The sequence below is a fragment of the Chiloscyllium punctatum genome, chromosome 19 (genome assembly GCF_047496795.1).
Source record: "Chiloscyllium punctatum isolate Juve2018m chromosome 19, sChiPun1.3, whole genome shotgun sequence".
Lineage (NCBI taxonomy): Eukaryota > Metazoa > Chordata > Chondrichthyes > Orectolobiformes > Hemiscylliidae > Chiloscyllium > Chiloscyllium punctatum.
The window spans coordinates 91879703-91900791 of NC_092757.1; the positions used below are offsets into that span (position 1 = coordinate 91879703).

General features: G+C 41.5%; 1 protein-coding gene across 3 annotated transcripts in view; it reads right to left on the minus strand.

Annotated features, from left to right (window-relative positions):
* bcas3 (BCAS3 microtubule associated cell migration factor) overlaps positions 1–21089 on the minus strand; it is a 1192206-nt gene that overhangs the window by 1162916 nt on the left and 8201 nt on the right. For all 3 annotated transcript variants that reach the window (XM_072590043.1, XM_072590044.1, XM_072590042.1), the window contains exon 2: positions 6575–6664. In XM_072590043.1, coding sequence (XP_072446144.1) covers positions 6575–6645 — 71 coding nt within the window. In that variant the 5' untranslated portion in view covers positions 6646–6664. The remainder of the gene's footprint in view (positions 1–6574; positions 6665–21089) is intronic.

A 21089-nucleotide genomic window follows, 5' to 3' on the forward strand; every position in this document is an offset into this window, starting at 1 on the left:
TGTCCAGATAAGAATAAAAAACATTTATGGAACTGAAGAACAGACCCCTTCAAAGGAATCAACTGTTCTAATCTGGAGAGGATATATCCAGCCTTATATAAACTGTTACACCCAGAAAATTACCTTCTATCTGAGCAGGAAAAACTCAGATGGAAGGTAATTAATTAATTCGGAGGTACCTGAACTGTGGGAAATAAATAAAGACTGAAATTGGGCTACATTTACACCATTATACAACAAAAATCAATATCCAGTGACAGTAGCTGGACTAATATCTTAGTATTACATCCACCTTGTGGTTCGAAACGTTTAAAATTCAGTGTCTGCAATAGGTTCCCATTAGACACAATGCACTTAAGAGATTCAGATCCATGAAGTGATTCTGTCTATTTTTGCCACCATTCAACAAAGTTGCTTACTGGTACAAGGTTCCATCAACTCCTTCAGGGTGTCCATCTTGCCAGATGAGCCTTCTTTCAGAAATTCTTTCTTATTGTTCCAAGCAAAAAAAAAGCCTATATTTTTTCTGGCACTTGTAGCACTTGCAGGAGGCCACTATCACTAGTGGTCCCTTGCATACAAGGATAACTCTTCCACTCTCAGAGTGAGTACTTAGGTGGCTGTAAAGTCTGATGCAGTTTCCGCAAACTCTATCACACTTGTGGCAAAAGGTGATCATAGATTGACAGTTGGTTTGATAGCACACTCTTTACTCTACTTTCATCTGGCTTCTGCTTTTTCCCAACAGCAAATCTCAAGGTGCTCGATGTCTTTCCGGATGCTCCTCCTCCACTTTGGACTGTCTTTGGCCAGTGATTCACAGGTGTCATGAGAATGCCGCACTTCACCAGTGGAGCCATGTGGGAATCCCTGAAATGTTTTCTCTGTCCACCTCAGGCTTGCCTGCTGTTTCAGAGTTGGGAGTACAGCGCCTGCTTGAGGAATCTCATTTTGGTCATGCGGACAACGTGCCCAGCCCATCAGAGCCGATCAAGAGTGATCCTTGCCTTGATGCTGAGGAGGTTGGCCTAATGAAGATGTTGGTGTTGGTGCATCTGCCTTCCCAGCTGATTCACAGGATCTTGTGCAGACAGTGTTGTTAGTACTGCTGCAGTGCCATGAGGTGTCTATAGATAGTCCACGACTCTCAGCCATATAGGAGGGCAGGAACCACCACAGCTTTATACACCATGAGTTTGGTGTCAGATCTAATGTTGTTGTGGTTTTGGGAATCAGGTACTTCATATAAGTGCACAGGAAGAAGCAGCAGCTGCAGACAGGTACATGGGATGTAATGGCCCACCTTGCCCAGAAGTCCAATGAGTCACGTGAGCATCTTTCTGCCTCTATTTACAGGTTGGCAACAGTCATTAGATGTAGTGTATGTCCCTCCCAGGACTGAAGACATGGCGACAGAGGAACGAGATCCTATAGCCCAGTACAGATGCCTCCTCCAGACATGGCGACAGAAGAACAAACATCCAATAACCCAGTTCACCCTACCACATCTCCAGAGTCAATGGCCTCTATATCAGAGCTCAACCCAGCTGCAGAACCAGAGAGTGAATGTAGATATAATGGGAGGAGAGAAAAAAGAAAACATTGAGTGCACTTTGGTAGTATGGGTGAAGAAAGATATCTTGTTTTTAAAACTTTATACATAAACATTATTGACATTAACTTTCATGCATCTGCTTTTGAGTGTCTCTGTCAAGGCACTCAGCACAATGTCACATCTAGCAGCAGTTCACAGATAACAAGAGGTTGCGTGGATTGTGGTTTCCACCAAGAGCCTACTACATAAGGTACAACATGGAGAACAATATGTACACATGGAATTGAGTGCTACTGACAGCTTTGGCCGTCCAACATGAAGATCCCTATTGTTTAAGTCTCTCTGTATGCAAATATATAGCTGCCAAACAGTTGTCTACCAATGGCTGTGCCAGGGAGGTGACACCTACGGAGAGGGACAATGCTGTTGAATGGCTTGGAGTATGCAGCCTATAAGCTTGTCTAACAGATTTTTATCAGTCCGTTAACCTATGTTGTTCCCATTTAAGAGCCAAATGAACGACGAGTGCTGCAGCCCCCTCACTCACAGGTTGAAGTCACTTACCCCACCCACTCAGAGTGTGATTGCAGCCATCTTCTTCCCAATATGTATTTTCGAATTCCAGCAAGATGGAAAATGTGCTTTCCTCATCCAGTGGCTCCTCCCCTCAAATGTGCACACTGCCTTCCTAGTAGCCAATCCCATTAATTCCATAAGATTCACACTTCCAAAGTCCCCAGCAAACACATCCACATTCACCTACATACCCCTCCGATATCAGTGATATGAGTACCCACGTTGATGTGGTCACTCACATCTTCCCCCTTGAAGCCAAGATGCTACTGATCATGAACAAACATCCCTCCCTCATTACATCCATCCACCCACTATTGCCCCATTCAAAACCCTGTTGTCACTCTTCAGAATTGTGTTGTACCCTTGCCCAGAATTTGAAGGCTGCAGTCCCACGGCTCTAGAATGTCAAGACTCAGGATGACAGCTGCAGCGGCAATTTCATCAACAACCCAAATGATCCCACTCAGTTTCTGAGGATGGACCCAACAGACAGACCATGACCCAACCCCCTCAATCAACATGATCAAACAGCCTGTGCCTAGACCCTTGGCTGTGTCCATACATCTCCTTGACACCATCAACCCTGGAGCCTCAGCACAGAACTCCAACTGAGACTCCCATGACTGGGCACCTGAACTTGGTAGAGCTGCAAGATTAGTGTGGGAGTCTTCCCTTGATGTACTGTGCCAGGATCCTCTGAATGATGAGAACTTTCAATGAGTATTACCTTCTTATTAAAGTTGGATTCATGGTTACCCACTTACTGCACAAGCATTGCAGTAACATTCCCCTGAAGGCAGATGGAGAAGCTGTGAGATTGATGTAGCATACTACCTCACAGCAAGATGTGTGTCTCCTAGACTAAAGGTGGCTTAGCAGCATAGCAAGCTGCCTGTTTTTGTGACTGTGCAAATTAGCATGACATGGTAATGCAAGGTAGGGATGGTTTGAGCAAGTAGGTAAAAGCTAAGGTAGTGAATGCTAAGAGAGCAAGTGAATATGCCTGAGAAGGTAGCCTGGGTGTGAGCTGCAGTGTGCAAGCTGGGTGCTTGTCCTCGTGCATTCCGTTGCAGCTTCTAATACAAAATGGTGGTGCACTCTCCAATGCAAGTTTGTGCTTCTAGACCATCATGTCAGTGCATAGTGGAAGTGCCAGGATGGTCTTGTTGGGATGATAGATTTCAAATATCAATGTCCATGGAGGAGGAATGAGTGCAGCTGGTGCCCATGTATCTGGGCTGATTTATTTATTTATTTATTTATTTATCTGGGCTCCAATTTGGTCACAGTCAACATGGAGATGGTTTGGAGCGAGCAGCGAGCTGGATCCACCAGGCATGTGCTTGCTTTCCTTGATGAATTTTCCCAATGTCTATACTGCTTAGTAATTTGTCACGAAGGAAGCCTGATTAGGAATGAGGCAAGTTGTGCCATTAACAAGTCATTTAACAATCAATAAAGAATATCAATTGGCAAAAACAGAAATTTCTGGAGAAACTCAGCATGTCTGGCAGCGTCTGTGGAGAGAAAGCCAAGTTAACATTTTGGGTTTGGTGGCCTTTCTTCAGAACTTCTCCTAAAGAAGAAGAGTCACTACACTGGTGGAATGGACAGATATGTGGCAGATGAAATTCAATGCAGATGGGGTGAAGTGATATATTTTAATAGAAAGAAGAAAGAAAGAAAATAGAAAATTATTTAAGAAGACAAGGTTGCCAATAAAATCGATGTTATCACATACATTCCTTCTATTCTTTTCTGCTGCTACGCAGACCTCCAACATACAACCAGCATGTGCTGTCCTTCAGAGTAGCTACGTGGCTGGGTAGGACCAAAGGAGTCCCAGTTCATATGGTGACCAGTGAATGTAGGTTTTTGGAAGATAGTCGAGAACTTACGAGCAGACTTCTCAAAATAATACAGGTCACTGGCCAATCAGAATCTACCTGCCTGGTCCAAGAATTAATATTGACAGTTAATTGTTGTTGCTGCATCTTTAGGCCAATGATAGACCAATCAATTAACACCCTCTTCTCGTGCTTTTTTTTTCCCAAGTCTGCTTCTTATATCCTGGCTCTGATAAGTGCAAGATAAGACCCCTCAACTTCTTATTACCAATGTTTAAGGTTTCGAGCTACCAAGAAATTTTTAAAATGGAAAATATAGAAAACAATTATAAAAGTTGACAAAAAGCAGAGGGACCTGGGGGTAAACATACACAAATCATTAAGGGTGGAAAGGAAGGATGAGAAAGATTTATAAATAGAAGCATACAATGCAAAAGCAAGGAAGTTCTGATGAATGTTCAGAGGCTCAATCTCAACAGGAGTATCAAACTGGTGACATACGGCGTGAGATTTATAAATATTATAATTTTTTTTGTTTGGATTTTTAAATTTGAACTCATGATGTATGGATGTTATGTGTACCTGATGGGCTTTAATGTTTAATTTGTATGTATTTTTGTAGCCATGTTGATGTCTTTTCAACTGAAGTCTAACACAGATATTTTTGTAGGCTAATAGGAATATGGGAGAGTTTGTGAGTGAACAAAATAAACAATAGAGTGCATTAATCTATCGTGTGGAAGATTCTGGAATCTTCTAGTCTGAAGACAAACACCCAAAGCTGGGGAGAAAAAGGTATTTTTGCTTCAGTTTGGACTGAAGTGCAGGCTTCTGAGTTATAATTGCATATGTAAAGAAATTGCTCCTGAAAAGAGCAAAATACATTTTAAGTTGTTGAAAATAGGTTATCTGAGTGTCAGGAGTTTAACAGAAGTTTCAGACTAGAGCATTTCGTGAAAACCCTGAAGGAGTTACTTAAAGCTTAGAATATTTAAGCTCAGTTGTATGAAGGCTCCAGGATGAGTCTTGCAAATTCTCAAGACAGATTGATTGATTTATTTATTGTCACTTGTACCAAGGGACAGTAAAAAGCTTTGTTTACATAGAACATAGATCATACAAGTTACAAGTAGTACAAGCAGATCATAGCAAGCAAGGATGTACTGAACAAAAAAATTAGACGGATGCATATAGGTAACATTGCACAGGGCATACAAGAGAGATGAACGCGAGCAAGACTAACATTATCTAAGGCTAGATAGTCCATTCAATAGTCTAACAACTGCCGGGAAAAAGGTGTCCCTGAACCTACTGGTGCATGTGTTCAGGCTTCCGAATCTCCTGCCCGATGGAAGAGGTTGTAGGAGATCATTACTGGGGTGTGAAGGGTCTTTGATGAGTGGCAGCCATTCTGCAGCAGCGAGCTGTGTAAATGAAGTCTACAGATGGAAGGGTGACTCCCATGATGGCCACCTTCTGTAGTTTCCTAAGATCCTGGGCACAGCAGTTGCAATTCCAGGCCATTATGCACCCGGACAGTATGCTTTCAATTGTGTATCTTTAGAAGTTGGTGAGGGTCCTTATGGACATGCCAAATTTCCTAAGCTGCCTGAGGAAGAAGAGGCATTATTGTGTCTTTTTGACAATCGTATTTACATGGGAAGATCAGGACAGCTTGTCAGTTATCATCACACCGAGGAACTTGATGTTCTCAACCTCCATTCCATTGATGTAGATGGGGGTGTGTTCTCCTCCTTTCTCTGGGAATTATAGCCACAATTAAACTAAGCTTCCTAGGTGATAGAGAAGGAAATTCTTTTTGGTATAAGTACCTTAAAAAGGTGTTTTGGATTGTTGGGATTAAACTTTTCCGTGTGTTTTGAAATTTTTAAACATGTGCTAAATATAATTTATATAATTTTATCTTCACTGTTCTATTTTATCTTTATTTCTCTTGCATAGTCTTATTGTTAAAACTAAATCTGCACCATTGCATGCTTATGTTTCAGTGAGACACCACCTAGTTAAAGTTAAAATAAATGATTTACCAAGCCAAATTTCTATCCAGGATCTGTCTTGTCTCGTAATACTATCAGCTGGGTTCATACTATACCTTATTATGGGAATCACTTTTGGAAAGAGGTGAAGCTTTTAGCAGAAATTAAAGACTTAGATTATTTGAATGGATTGGTGAAGCTAGAATTATTTTTCTTAGGACAAGTTGAGAGGAAATTGATTCAAAATCATAAGATTTCTCAACAGAGTAGATAGGAAGAATTTTTTCCCCATTGATGATTGATGGATAATTAGAGGACACTGATTTAAAGTGATTGATAAAAGAAGCTGAGATGATATGGGAAAGGCGTTTTACCAAGTGAGTGGTTAGGAATCTGGAATACACTGTCTGAAAAAGAGTAAAGGGAGATTCTGTTCTGGCTTGTAAACAGGAATTAAATATGTGTCTGAAGGAAAAAAAAACATTTCAAGGCTTTGGAATAAAGGCATTTCCTAATTCAATGAGTATATGACTATTATGTAATTTAAGAGCTAGCAAGTGTTTTCAGTATTAAAGAATTAAAATAAGCATATTCCTTACGTGACTGCCTGATGTCGGACCATTATTCCACCTGTACATCTGCTGGGGCGGCGGGGAGAGTCTGTAGCCATAGCCGCTCAATTCTCCCACCTAAATTGAAAAAAGCACCCAGTCATTAAGGAATGTAATTGTAACTTTTCATAAGCTCAGGACTCCCCAAAGTTCTTCAATGTCAACAAAATACTTCTCAACTGTAACCACTACTGTAGTGAATTGAACACCATCAGAAAAGCATCTAGGTAAATAGTCTGGGATTCTACATTTCCTTTTTTGTAAATGCTGTGGTTATTAAGGAAGAGAGAGTTTACTGCCAGGAAATGGTGTGCTTCTTCTATTAAGTATCCAGTATCATTATAAAACAACCTTTGAAGAGATACAGCAGAGGAACTCTTCCCTGCCATCTCAAGTAGTTCTTGCATAACCTCATGTAGGGGGCTTTTAATCTCAATAATTTCCATCTTGGAAGATAGCTTTACTATTAAAACAATTACTGTCTTTCTTGCAGTATCCTGAATTTCTGGACCTGGTAACTGCTTTTAAATTTGAAAAGGTATTCTCTTTTTTGCATTGTCCTGGACATTCAGATCACGCAATTTCATTTTTCTGACTGTAACCTGAATCCTTGGGTATTGATTTGACTTCTGTGAATTGTACGCAGCTCATTTTCATTCTGTTCAAGCAAATCTTTACTCTCAATTTGATGATGCTTCTGAGTTAAAGCATAAGGTTGGTACTTTAACCTGTTAATTAGGTTGGTTATCTTTATTTTCCCTGGATCACTATAAGTATATTGCTAGGCGAAAGTGAGGACAGCAGATGCTAGAGATCAGAGTCAAGATTAGAATGGTGCTGGAAAAGCACAGCAGGTCAGGCAGCATCCAAGGAGCTGGAAAACCGACATTTCGGGCAAAAGCCCTTCATCAGGAATCATTCTTTTGCCCAATATGTCAATTTTCCTGCTCCTCGGATGTCATTATATATTGCTGGCAATTGTCGAAGAGGTCTTGGATTAGGGTGCCAAAGGCCTTTCCCACCTTGATTTGGCAGTGCCATTGTTGTTAATAAGATGCTCAGTGTATCTTAGACTCTCAATCGGTCAGTCTGGATTGGACCCAAACCCAAGCATTAAATTTAGAATGACATTGTGCTGATCCATTGGAATGATTAATTTGTAAACATTCCTGTATGTAAACATACATTATTTGTTATTTTAACACAAATCAATGTGGGTTTATGAATTGGTCTCAAGAAGCTCCAGAATCTGCTTACCACAGACAGTCTCAGCCTACAAATGGTTCTGAGGACGGGTCACTCAACTCAAAACATTAACTTTGATTTCTCTCCGCAGATGATGCCAGACCTGCTCAGCTTTTCCAGCAATTTCTTTTTTGTTTCTGATTTACAGCATCTGCAGTTCTTTCAGTTTTATCACAGAAACCGTGCAAGTCAGATCAACCATATCACAATTATCCAGCATCCCAGTTACTAATAGTTAGAAATAAAGAATTTTATTACTTTGTCTAGATTTGAAAATTATTCCATACAAACACAATCAATATTTGTTTCATAGAAGCTTACATAAGTAATGAATAGGAATAATCTGCATTAACCAGGATTTTTATAGAATGCCATTCGTCAAGAAATTCATAAAAGGGCAAGAGAATCTGATGTTTCACTGAAATTTATAAAATCATTTGAAAGTGATGTTTGGACATGACGGTGAACCCTTCTGCTAATTAAACCAAACACCCAGAAAAGCTCATGTCGCCTAGTGATCTGTTGAAGTATGAGTGACAAACAACTCCCAAATTCCACTATTTAAAGAAAAAAATCAATTTATTCTTCAACTCTAAAAGTGACCATTAAACAACTATTTACAACTCTAAAACCTCCTTTCACTTAAATGTTTGTTAGTTGCCTCCAACGCTGTAACAATATTCTGTTCCAATAAAAACCTGCATCAAAATTACATCAACTTAATTTCAAAACCACACAGCTGATGTCCTCCTTCTTTTGGCTAAAGATCTCCCCAGATCATCTTCTTTCTTTTACTGCAAAGGTGTTTAATATGAAAAAGGTACCTTTGATAGAGAGTGTTTTGAATGGCAGCCTCTCTCAATGGTAATTACTTTCTGTCTAACTTTCAAAATGCCTGCTGCTTTATACCCCAAACATCGGATCATCTCATAGGTTTGAGGTTGGCAAAAACAATAAATTCAAACTCAATTGGGTTTTCGTATCCTGGGGCATAATTTAAACTGATAGCAATTTGAATTTAGCCTGTCAAAACAGCAACCAAAACTCAGGTATCCATTTTACAGCCAAATGTTACGTACCTTTCAATTTTCCAGTACACTCTGAGACTGGTAGCTAGTCATAATGCAGATGCTTGTAAGTTCTCAGTGCAAAACAGTATTCACTCTCTCGTAAAGGTACAGTACACGCCTTCAACTTCATAAAAGTGAATGCTATCCTCTATAAATGTAAATAAGGCACTCTACAACTTAAGCAGGATAATAGAAGCAATAACTTGGGGCAGTATGTTGTCACAGAACTTCATTTGACTATCCCATTTAGAGTGATGCAACAAACTCAATGTCTGAATTGCAACAATGGACAACTGGAGACAACCTAACCGCTTTTCCAAATTTGAATCAAATGGAGAAAGTATTTTAGTTGTACAATACCAGGTTTAAGTACTGTGGTGGTGATTGACAATTGATCACTGGAGGTGTAAGAAATTTGAAATGATAAATTGAGATGCACAGGATGTGTACTCATACAACAAGAAATTGTGCCAATTTAAGTAAGATTATTTTTTCCTCCTTGTCAGTCAAAAGCATTTTTAAAGTGTCTCCCTTCCTATACCTGCTCCTCTCCCACTTTCAATATTTTATGGATCGCTTACTCTATTTCCCTTTGCCCTCTGCACACTCTTGCAAATTCTTAGTTAATTCTCTTTTAATCCTCCTCCCCCAAAAGAATCAGCACAAAGGAAGAAAAAGCAGAACTGAAAATCCTGAATGTTTGAGAGTCAGAGCTGGTAAATGCAATGCATGACTACTTAATGATAGTTTTATTTCAAAAATGTACTTTACTCATTAAAAACAATATTGTCACTAAAGGAGTTTGGTACCAAACAGTAGCATATGAAGAAAACAACAAACATTGGAATTTGACTCTATCCAGCAAACAAACCCAAGGCATTTCTTACAGGATTATAGTTACATGTAATTGAGGTACCAGGAGGATCCAATAACTGAACGGACCACCATTTAACTTCACCAGAGAGATATCAGACTGTGGTCTTTCCCCACTGTGCCTTGGTGACAGTTGTCCCAAGCTTTAGTGAGTCCCTCAGCACGTAGTCCTTGACCTTGGAAAGAACCAGTCTGCAACATTTGGTCAGGAGAAACTGAGGACTGCAGATGCTGGAGATCAGAGTCATGACTATGGCGCTGGAAAAGCAGAGCAGGACAGGCAGCATCCGAGGATCAGGAGAATCAATGTCAATTGTCCTGCTCATCATTTGCTGCCTGACTTGCTGTACTTTTCTAGCACCACTCTCGACACACCCTCGAAGAGGGTTACCTCAGATTACAACAGGATCTGGACCAGATGGGCCAATGGGCTGAGAAGTGGCAGATGGAGTTTAATTCAGATAAATGTGAGGTGCTGCATTTTGGGAAAACAAATCTTAGCAGGACATATACACTTAATGGTAAGGTCCTAGGGAGTGTTGCTGAACAAAGAGACCTTGCAGTGCAGGTTCATAGCTCCTTGAAAGCGGAGTCGCAGGTAGATAGGATAGTGAAGAAGGCGTTTGGTATGCTTTCCTTTATTGGTCAGAGTATTGAGTACAGGAGTTGGGAGGTCATGTTGCGGCTGTACAGGACATTGGTTAGGCCACTGTTGGAATATTGCGTGCAATTCTGGTCTCCTTCCTATCAGAAAGATGTTGTGAAGCTTGAAAGGGTTCAGAAAAGATTTACAAGGATGTTGCCAGAGTTGGAGGATTTGAGCTACAGGGAGAGGCTGAACAGGCTGGGGCTGTTTTCCCTGGAGCGTTGGAGGCTGAGGGGTGACTTTATAGAGGTTTACAAAATTATAAGGGGCATGGTTAGGATAAACAGACAAAGTCTTTTCCCTGGGATTGGGGAGTCCAGAACTAGAGGGCATAGGTTTAGGGTGAGAGGGGAAAGATATAAAAGAGACCTAAGGGGCAACTTTTTCATGCAGAGATTAGTACATGTATGGAATGAGCTGCCAGAGGATGTGGTGGAGGCTGGTACAATTGCAACATTTAAGAAGCATTTGGATGGGTATATGAATAGGAAGGGTTTGGAGGGATATGGGTCGGGTGCTGGCAGGTGAGACTAGATTGGGTTGGGATATCTGGTCGGTGTGGACAGGTTGGACCGAAGGGTCTGTTTCCATGCTGTACATCTCTATGACTCTATGACTCTATAACATTTGATCAGGGTCAACTCCTTGTTCTGGAAGACCAACAAGTTTCAGGCAAACCAAAGAACATCTTTCACTGAGTTAATGGTACTCCAGAAATAGTCGATGTTTGTTTCGGGGTGCATCCCAGGCAACAGGCCAGACCTGCTTGGGATGAACCTCAACAAAAACCACTGCATCTTTCTCCAGACTTCCTTTGCAAAGACACATTCCAGAAGGAAATCTGTGACAGTCTCATTCCCCCACAGCCACTTCAAGGGCAGCATACGGTGGCATAGACAGACCAGGCATACAAGAAGGATCTGAGTCAAGATTAGAGTGGTGCTGGAAAAGCACAGCAGGTCGGGTAGCATCCGAGGAGCAAGAAAATCAACGTTTCGGGCAAAAGCCCCAAATGTTGATTTTCCCACTCCCTGGATGCTAACTGACCTGCTATGCATTTCCAGCACCATTCTAGACTGACTCTGATCTCCAGCATCTGCAGTGCTCACTTTTGCCTGACAAGAAGGATCTGACAAGTAATGGAAGCCATTAGGGAGAGAGAGAGCTCAACTTGGCCTGGTACTTATTAATGGCCCACATACTGTACCGACATTGAAGCTGTGGCGACCTTGAGGGGCAGGCAGCAAAAACAGGATTACTAAACTCAGTTATCACCTGGGAAAGTTTAAAATGGAACAATATTTAAGCAATCTCTCTTCATAAGACAAACCCCTTATCTCTGGAATCAACCTAGTGAACCTAGAAATGGGCAACAAGATTAGTCCCTGAAATCACTACGCCGCCCATAGATAGGCTTCACATTGATTCTACAGGTCAGCGCAACATCGAGGGCCGAGGGGCCTATACTGTGCTGTAATGTTATAGGTATAGGTTTTAAAATCAGAAACTCACTGTTGAGAGTAGAAGGATGTAAGTGCCAAATCAAAAGATGAGGTCCTGTTACACTGAGCTTCACTGGTACAGTCCAGTGGCCGATCAACACCAGGGCAAGCTCCCATGGTATTTGTGAGATAATGCACTAGGATCCATCTGAAATGGCAGTTTGGGCCTTAATTTAACACCTCACCCAAAACAAAGGTCAACACATCTAAATAGTGCAGTATTCCCTCAGTGCCACACCACAGTTGTCAATCTAATGGGCTAAGTACATGAGAGGACAAGGTAGTAAACATTCTACTTCAAGTATTCACAAAGGAAGGTATGCCTTCCTCTCAGTCATTCAGAAGTTGTGAAAGGCACGATATGACCTTAAATTCCAAACCTACACAATGTAAGCATCACTTTAAAGAGGACTTTCTGGTCGAATGGATTAAATAACTTGTCTCTCAACACTGGGTTCCAATCCTCAGATTTAATTTTCAATAGGATCAAAGTCCTCAAACAGAAAAACAGGGCTTGCTTACTAAAAATGAACATAAAAATGTAAGAACTTGGAGCAGGAATAGGCCACCTTGCCCTTCGTGCCTGCTCCTCCATCCAATAATATCATGGCTGATCTTTTCGTGGACTCAGCTCCACTTACAGGCACTCTCACCATATCCCTCAATTCCTTTATTGTTCAAAAAAAAGCTATCCTAGCTTTAAAAACATCTACTGAAGTAGCGTCAACTACTTCATTGGGCAGGGAATTCCAAAGATTTACAAACCTCTGGGTGAAGAAGTTATTCCTCCATTCAGTCCTAAATCTGCTTCCCCTAATTTTGAGGCTATACCCTCTTGTCCTAGTTTCACCTGCCAGTGGAAAGATCCTCCTTACTTCTATCTTATCTATTCCCTTCATCACTTTATATATTTTGATAAGATTCCCCCTAATTCTTCTAAATTCTAATGAGTATAATCCCAGTCTACTCAGTCTCTCCCATGAGCCAACCCCCTCAACTCCAGAATCAACCTAGTGAACCTGCTCTGCCCCCTCAAGTAAGGAGACCAAAACTGCACCAGTACTCCAGGTGTTGCCTCACCAGCACCCTGTACAGCTCTGCAACATAACCTCCCTGCTTTTAAACTCAATCCCTTTAGCAATGAAGGACAAAATTCCATTTGCCTTCCTAATTACCTGTTGTACCTACAGATCAACCTTCTGTCATTCATACACAAGGACACCCAGTCCATCTGCATAGCAGCATGCTGCAACTTTTTACCATTCAAGAAATAATCATTTTTACTGTTACTCCTATTAAAATGGATGACTTCACATTTATTAACATTGTATTCCATCTGCCAGACCTTTGCCCACTCACTTAAATAGACAATAGACAATAGACAATAGGTGCAGGAGTAGGCTATTCTGCCCTTCGAGTCTGCACCACCATTCAATATGATCATCGCTGATCATCCTTAATCAGTATCCTGTTCCTGCCTTATCTCCATAACCCTTGATTCCACTATCCTCGAGGGCTCTAGCCAACTCTTTCTTAAATGAATCCAGAGACTGGGCCTCCACTGCCCTCTGGGGCAGAGCATTCCACACAGCCACCACTCTCTGGGTGAAGAAGTTTCTCCTCATCTCTGTCCTAAATGGTCTACCCCGTATTTTTAAGCTGTGTCCTTTGGTTCGGCACTCACCCATCAGCTGAAACATGTTTCCTGCCTCCAGAGTGTCCAATCCTTTAATAATCTTATATGTCTCAATCAGATCCCCTCTCAGTCTTCTAAACTCAAGGGTATACAAGCCCAGTCGTTCCAGTCTTTCAGCGTAAGGTAGTCACGCCATTCCAGGAATTGACCTCGTGAACCCACACTGCACTCCCTCAATAGCCAGAATGTCTTTCCTCAAATTTGGAGACCAGAACTGCACACAGTACTCCAAGTGTGGTCTCACCAGGGCCCTGTACAGCTGCAGAAGAACCTCTTTGCTTCTATACTTAATCCCTCTTGTTATGAAGGCCAGCATACTATTAGCCTTCTTCACTACCTGCTGTACCTGCATGCTTACCTTCATTGACTGGTGTACAAGAACACCCAGATCACTTTGTAATGCCCCTTTACCTACATTGATTCCATTTAGGTAGTAATCTGCCTTCCTGTTCTTGCCATCCATAACCATCCATTTATCCACATTAAACTGCATCTGCCATGCATCTGACCACTCACCTAACCTGTCCAGGTCACCCTGCAATCTCATAACATCCCCCTCACATTTCACCCTGCCACCCAGCTTAGTATCATCAGCAAATTTGCTAATGTTATTACTAATACCATCTTCTATATCATTAACATATATTGTAAAAAGCTGCAGCCCCAGCACTGATCCCTGCGGTACCCCACTGGTCACTGCCTGCCATTCTGAAATGGAGCCGTTTATCACTATTCTTTGTTTCCTATCAGCCAACCAACTTTCAATCCAAGTTAGTACTTTGCCCCCAATACCATGCACCCTAAGTTTGCTCACTAACCTCCTATGTGGGACTTTATCAAAAGCTTTCTGAAAGTCCAGGTACACTACATCTAGTGGATCTCCCTCATCCATCTTCAGAGTTACATCCTCAAAAAATTCCAGAAGATTAGTCAAGCATGATTTCCCCTTCACAAATCCATGCTGACTCTGACCCATCCTGTTACTACTATCCAGATGTGTCGTAATTTCATCCTTTATAATTGACTCCAGCATTTTTCCCACCACTGAGGTAAGACTGACTGGTCTATAATTTCCTGCTTTCTCTCTCCCACCTTTCTTAAAAAGTGGTGCAACATTGGCCACCCTCCAATCCGCAGGAACTGATCCCGAATCTATCGAACTCTAAAAAATAATCACTAATGCATCCACAATTTCTCGAGCCATCTCCTTCAGTACCCTGGGATGTAGACCATCAGGCCCCAGGGACTTATCAACCTTCAGACCTAACAGTCTCTCCAACACCAATTCCTGGCAAATATAAATTCCCTTAAGTTCAGGTCCTTCAGCCACTCTTACTTCAGGGAGATTGCTTGTGTCTTTCCCAGTCAACACAGATCTGAAGTACCAATTCAATTCTTCTGCCATTTCTTTGTTCCCCATAATATATTCCCCTGTTTCTGTCTTCAAGGGCCCAATTTTAATCTTAACTATTTTTTTTGCCTTTCACATACCTAAAAAAGCTTTTACTATCCTCCTTTATATTTTTGGCCAGTTTACCTTCGTACCTCATTTTTTCTCTGCGTATTTCCTTCTTCGTGATCCTCTGTTGTTCTTTAAAAGCTTCCCAGTCCTCCATTTTCCCACTTATCTTTGCTATGTTGTACTTTTTCTCTTTTAACTTTATATGTTTCTTAACTTCCCTCATCAGCCATGGCCACCCATGCCTCCTCCTAGGATCTTTCTTCCTTTTTGGAATGAACTAATCCTGCATCTTCTGCATTATACACAGAAATATCCGCCATTGTTCCTCCACTGTCATTCCTGCTAAGGTATTGCACCATTGAACTTTGGCCAGCTCCTCCCTCATAGCTCCATAGTTCCCTTTATTCAACAGAAATATTGTCACTTCCGATTGTACCCTCTCCCTCTCAAATTGCAGATTGAAGCTTATTGTATTATGGTCACTACTTCCCAGTGGCTCCTTCACTTCAAGGTCCCTGATCAATTCTGGTTCGTTGCACAATACCAGATCCAGAATTGCCTTCTCCCTGGTAGGCTCCAGCACTAGCTGTTCTAAGAATCCATCTCGGAGGCACTCCACAAAGTCTCTTTCTTGAAGTCCAATATCACCCTGATTCTCCCAGTCTACCTGCATGTTGAAATCCCCCATAACAACTGTAGTTACATCGTTGCGACAGGCCAATTTCAACTCCTGATTCAACTTACATCCGACATCCAGACTACTGTTTGGGGGCCTGTAGATAACTCCTAAGAGGCTCTTTTTACCCTTCGAATTTCTCAGCTCTATCCACACTGACTCTACATCCTCTGATTCTAGGTCCCCCCGCGCAAGGGACTGAATATCATCCCTTACCAACATGGCCACCCCTCTGCCCGTCAGTCTGTCCTTACAATAGCACGTGTAGCCTTGAATATTCACTTCCCAGGCCCTGTCCACTTGAAGCCACGTCTCAGCTATCCCCACAATATCGTATCTGCCAATTTCCAAAAGAGCCTCAAGCTCATCCGTCTTATTTCTAATGCTTTGTGCATTCATGTATAGCATTTCTAATTTGTTACTGCCCTCACCCTTCCCATCAACTCCTATTTCACTCAACCTTATAGCATGATCCCTTTTTGAGTTTTCTGCCTCATTGATACAGTTGTCTTTCTCGACTTCCCTTGTTCTAACTTTCCCTTCAATTTCCTTCTTAAACATCCAGTTTGTCCCCTCCTCTACTTAGTTTAAACATAGCTGTGTTGCACTAGCAAACCTGCCTGCAGAATGCTGGTCCCTAACCTATTAAGGTGCAAACCGTCTCTCTTATATAATTTATGCTTACCACAAAACATATCCCAGTGATCCAAGAATTTAAATCCTTGCTTCCTGCACGAGTTCCCCAGCCACACGTTCAAGTCCATTATCTCCCTGTTTCTGGCCTCACCAGCCCGAGGAACTGGAAGCAAACCAGAGATAGCCACCCTATCTGCCCCAGAATCCAGCTAATTTTGAAAAATTACCACAAGTGCACTTGCTATTTCTCCCACCTTCTCTTTTAGTACCCTGGGATTCATTCCATCAGGGCCAGGAGACTTTATACTTTGCTCCATTTGCTTACCCAACACTGCCTCTTCCATAATAATGATGGTTTCTGGGTCCTCACCTACCTTCATCTCTTTGTCACTTATTGGCATGTTATTAGTGTCCTCCACTGTGAGGACCGACACAAAATACTTATTCAATGCCTCGGCCATTTCATCATATCCCATAGCTAAATGCCCCCTCTCATCCTCTAAAGGACCATCATTTTATATCGTTATAGAAACTTCATAATAAATTCTTTCTAAAACTGTCAAGATTAGAGTGCAAAATCATGGTGAATAATATTTCAATCAGAAAAACTTAGTTTAAAGACCTACAAATGAAGCATCATATTGCTTCCACTGTGTCAAATCATTCAAATGTGTGAAATAAGCCAACGTGTGAACATAAACAACACTGGAACCAATTCCATAATCTTTTCAATCTCAATTTCAGACTTTTAATCTGTCAACTGAACAAATTTGTGGATCATTTCACCAAATGCACACAGCCAGTCCAGAAACAATCACAATCAGCAGGCATTTAAATGGCATCTTTAATGCAGAAAAACATACCCAAGGCACATTATAGAGGCAGAAGAAAGCCATAAGAAGAGAATGTGAAGGTGACTAGAGGTCCATGAAAGAGATAGATTCTACAAAGGTTGGAGGAACAGCATGACTGTTCAGAGAGGGTTTTCCATACACCAAAACACAAGGACAATGATGGGGCAAAAGGAAGTGGGAATGAAAAAGAGGCGAGAGTCAGAGTGAGAGGCTGTTCAGGGGTTGGAGAAGGGTGAGTGGACATTTAACACAGATAGAGAACAGTACTCCCTCCTTTTTTTTAGGCAAGTGAACATCTAAGGTCCTTGAACAGTAGCAACTTCTGAACATGGAAGGCAACGTGTTGACACATCAATCAAGCCAATCATCTTAGAATCTTGGAGTGTCTCCATGGCCGTGAGGCTTAGAAGGAATACTGCTAGGGAGGAGAGAGGCTATGGAAGGGTTTGAACACAAAGATGAGAATTGAAAGTGCTTGATACTGCAAAGGCTATTGACCCTGACAACATCCCTGAAAATGTACTAAAGACTTTGAAAGTAGTCACACTCATAGCACAATTATCCCAGTGTAGATACAAAACTGTAATCTACTCAACACTGGGAGTATTTGTCTAAGTGTCTTTTGTCCACAAAAGCAAAACAAATTCAATCTGACTACTTATGTCTCCATTAGTCTACTGTCAATCATCCACTAGATGGCAAAAGGTGTAGCTATAAAGCAAAAGAAAAAGAACTCTGTACTAATCTCAGTGATAACCTGCCCACCAGTGTTCAGTATGAGTTCCATCAGGGACACTCTATTGTAAACCTCATTACAGCTATGGTCCAAAATTGACCAAAAATACTGAATTTCAGAGGTAAAGTGAGAAATACACCAAAGCATTCCGACTTCAATCAGCCTTCACAAATCTGAAAATCAAAGGAAATTATGAACAAAATCCTCCACTGGTTGGAGTCATGCCTAATGTAAGTGAACTTCTTTGAGAAGGTGACCAAACAGATGGATGAGAGTAAAGCAGTTGATGTGGTTAATATGGATTTCAGTAAGGCGTCTGATAAGGTTCCCCGTGGTAGCTACTGCACAAAATACAGAGGCATGGGATTGAGGGTGATTTAGCAGCTTGGATCAGAAATTGGCAAGTTGAAAGAAAACAGAGTGTGGTGGTTGATGGGAAATGTTCATCTTGGAGTTCAGTTACTAGTGATGTACAGCAAGGATCAGTTTGGGGGCCACTGCTGTTTGTCATTTTTATAAATGACCTGAAGAGAGCAGAGAAGGAAGGGTTAGTAAATTTGCAGATGGTACTAAGGTCGATGGAGTTGTGGACAGTGCCTGAAGTCTGTTGCAGATTACAGAGGACAATAGATAAGCTGCAGAGCTGGGCTGAGAGGTGGCAAATGGAGGTTAATGTGGAAAAGTGTGAGGTGATTCACTTTGGAAGGAGTAACAGGAATAAAGAGTACTGAGCTAATGGTAAGACTCCTGGCAGTGTAGATGAGCAGAGAGATCTCAGTGTCCATGTACATAGATCCTTGAAAGTTGCCACCCATGTTGACAGAGTTGTCAAGAAGGCATACAGTGTGTTAGCTTTTATTGGTAGAGGGATTGAGTTTCAGAGCTACAAGGTCATGTTGCAGCTCTACAAAACTCTGGTGCGGCAGCACTTGGAGTATTGCATACAGTTGTAAGAAGGGCAGTGAAGCTCTGGAAAGGGTACAGAGGTGATTTACTAGGATGTTGCCTGGTATGGAGGGAAGGTCTTATGAGGAAAGGCTGAAGAACTTGAGGCTATTTTCATTAGAGAGAAGAAGGTTGAGAGGTGACTTAATTAGGACATAGAAGATAATCAGAGGGTTAGATAAGGTGGACAGTGAGAGCCTTTGTCCTCGGATGGTGATGGCTAGCACGAGGGGACATAGCTTTAAATTGAGGAGTGATAGATATAGGACAAATGTCAGAGGTAGTTTCTTTACTCAGAGAGTAGTAGGGGCATGGAACGCCCCGCCTGCAACAGTTGCAGACTCACCAACTTTAAGGGCATTTAAATGGTCACTGGATAAACATATGGATTAAAATAGAATAGTGTAGGGTAGATAGGCTTCAGATTGGTTGCACAGATCGACGAACATCGAGGGCCGAAGGGCCTGTACTGCACTGTAATGTTCTACGTTCTATGTTCTAAGATCAAACGTGAGTTTAGCATTCAGTTTGAGAGCGAAAAACTTGAGTCCGAAATGACTGTGTAAACTTAGGGTAATTACATTGGAATGATAACAGAGTTGGTTGGAGAGCACTGGTCAAGGAATTTAACAGAAAGAATGGTTGGTAAACAATGGTAAATGTTTAAGAAAATAGTTTATCAGAGATATACCTCAATGACCAAAAAAAGACCTGGGAAGATTAGATTACTTAAAGTGTGGAAACAGGCCCTTTGGCCCAACAAGTCCACACCGATCCACCGAAGCACAACCCACCCATACCCCTACATTTACCCCTGACCTAACACTATGGGCAATTTAGCATGGCCAATTCACCTGACCTGCACATCTTTGGATTGTGGGAGGAAACCGGAGGAAACCCACGCAGACACAGGGAGAACGTGCAAACTCCACACAGTCAGTCGCCTGAGGCGGGAATTGAACCCGGGTCTCTGGCGCTGTGAGGCAGCAGTGCTAACCACTGTGCCACCGTGCTGCCCGTAAAGGAAGTCAAGGATAAAACCAAATTTAAAGAAAAACATACAATGTAGCAGAGAGGTAGATCGAGAGGTTTGGGAAAGTTTTAAAAGCCAATAAAAGACAACTAAAGAAAGGGAGAAATCAACTTTTATGGCAGACTAGCAAATAATATATAAACAGACAGTAAGAGCTTCTATAAATATATGAAAAAGAAGACAGAGACCACAGTGAACATTGAACCCTTAGATAAACAGGCTGAGGAAATAACAATGGAGAGTCAGGAAATGGCAGAGGAATTGAATAAATACTTTGCATCAACCTTCATGATAGAGAACAATAAGACCATTTGGGGGGGGGGGGGGAAATAAACATATTAGCTATCACTAGAGAAAAAAATCTCAGGAAACTAATGTGGCTTCGGGTCAATAAGTCCTAAGACTTTTTGAGTTTAAAGGAACTAACCAGAGAGATAGTGGATGTACTGTTATTAATCTTCCAAAAATCCTTAGATTCAGCAAAAAGTTCCAGAGGATTGGAAAACTAACACCTTTATTCAAAAAGAGAGGGACATAAAAAGCAGTTAACTATAGCCCAATTAGCTTAACATCTGGTGTTTGGAAAATGTCAGAATCTTATATAAAGGATACAATAGTAGAGCATTTAGAAATACACAAATACAATCAAGTAGACTCAACTTCATGGTCCAAAGATGTACAGGCTAGTTGGATTAGCCATGTGAATTGCAGGATTACAGGGATAAGGTAGGAGGTGAGTGTGGGTGGAATACTGTTCGAGCGGTTGGTATGGACTCAATGGGCCAAATGGCCTGCTTCCACACTGTAGGGATTCTATGATCCAATGGTTTCACAAAGGAATAATGTTATTACAGTTTATTTATTACAAATTTATTACAGTTTTTTGAGGAGATAACAAGCAGGATAAATAAAGGGAAATCAGTAGATGTAACATTTTGAATTTCCAAAAGGTAGTTATAGAGTCATAGAATCCTAAAGCACAGAGACAGGCCCTTTGGCCCTAACTGGTCCATGCCAACCAAAATGTCCATCCACGCTAACCCCATTTCCCTGCCCTTGGCCCATATCCTTCTAAGCCTTTCTTATCCATGCTTTTGTCCAAATGCCTTTTAAATGTCGTTAATGTAAC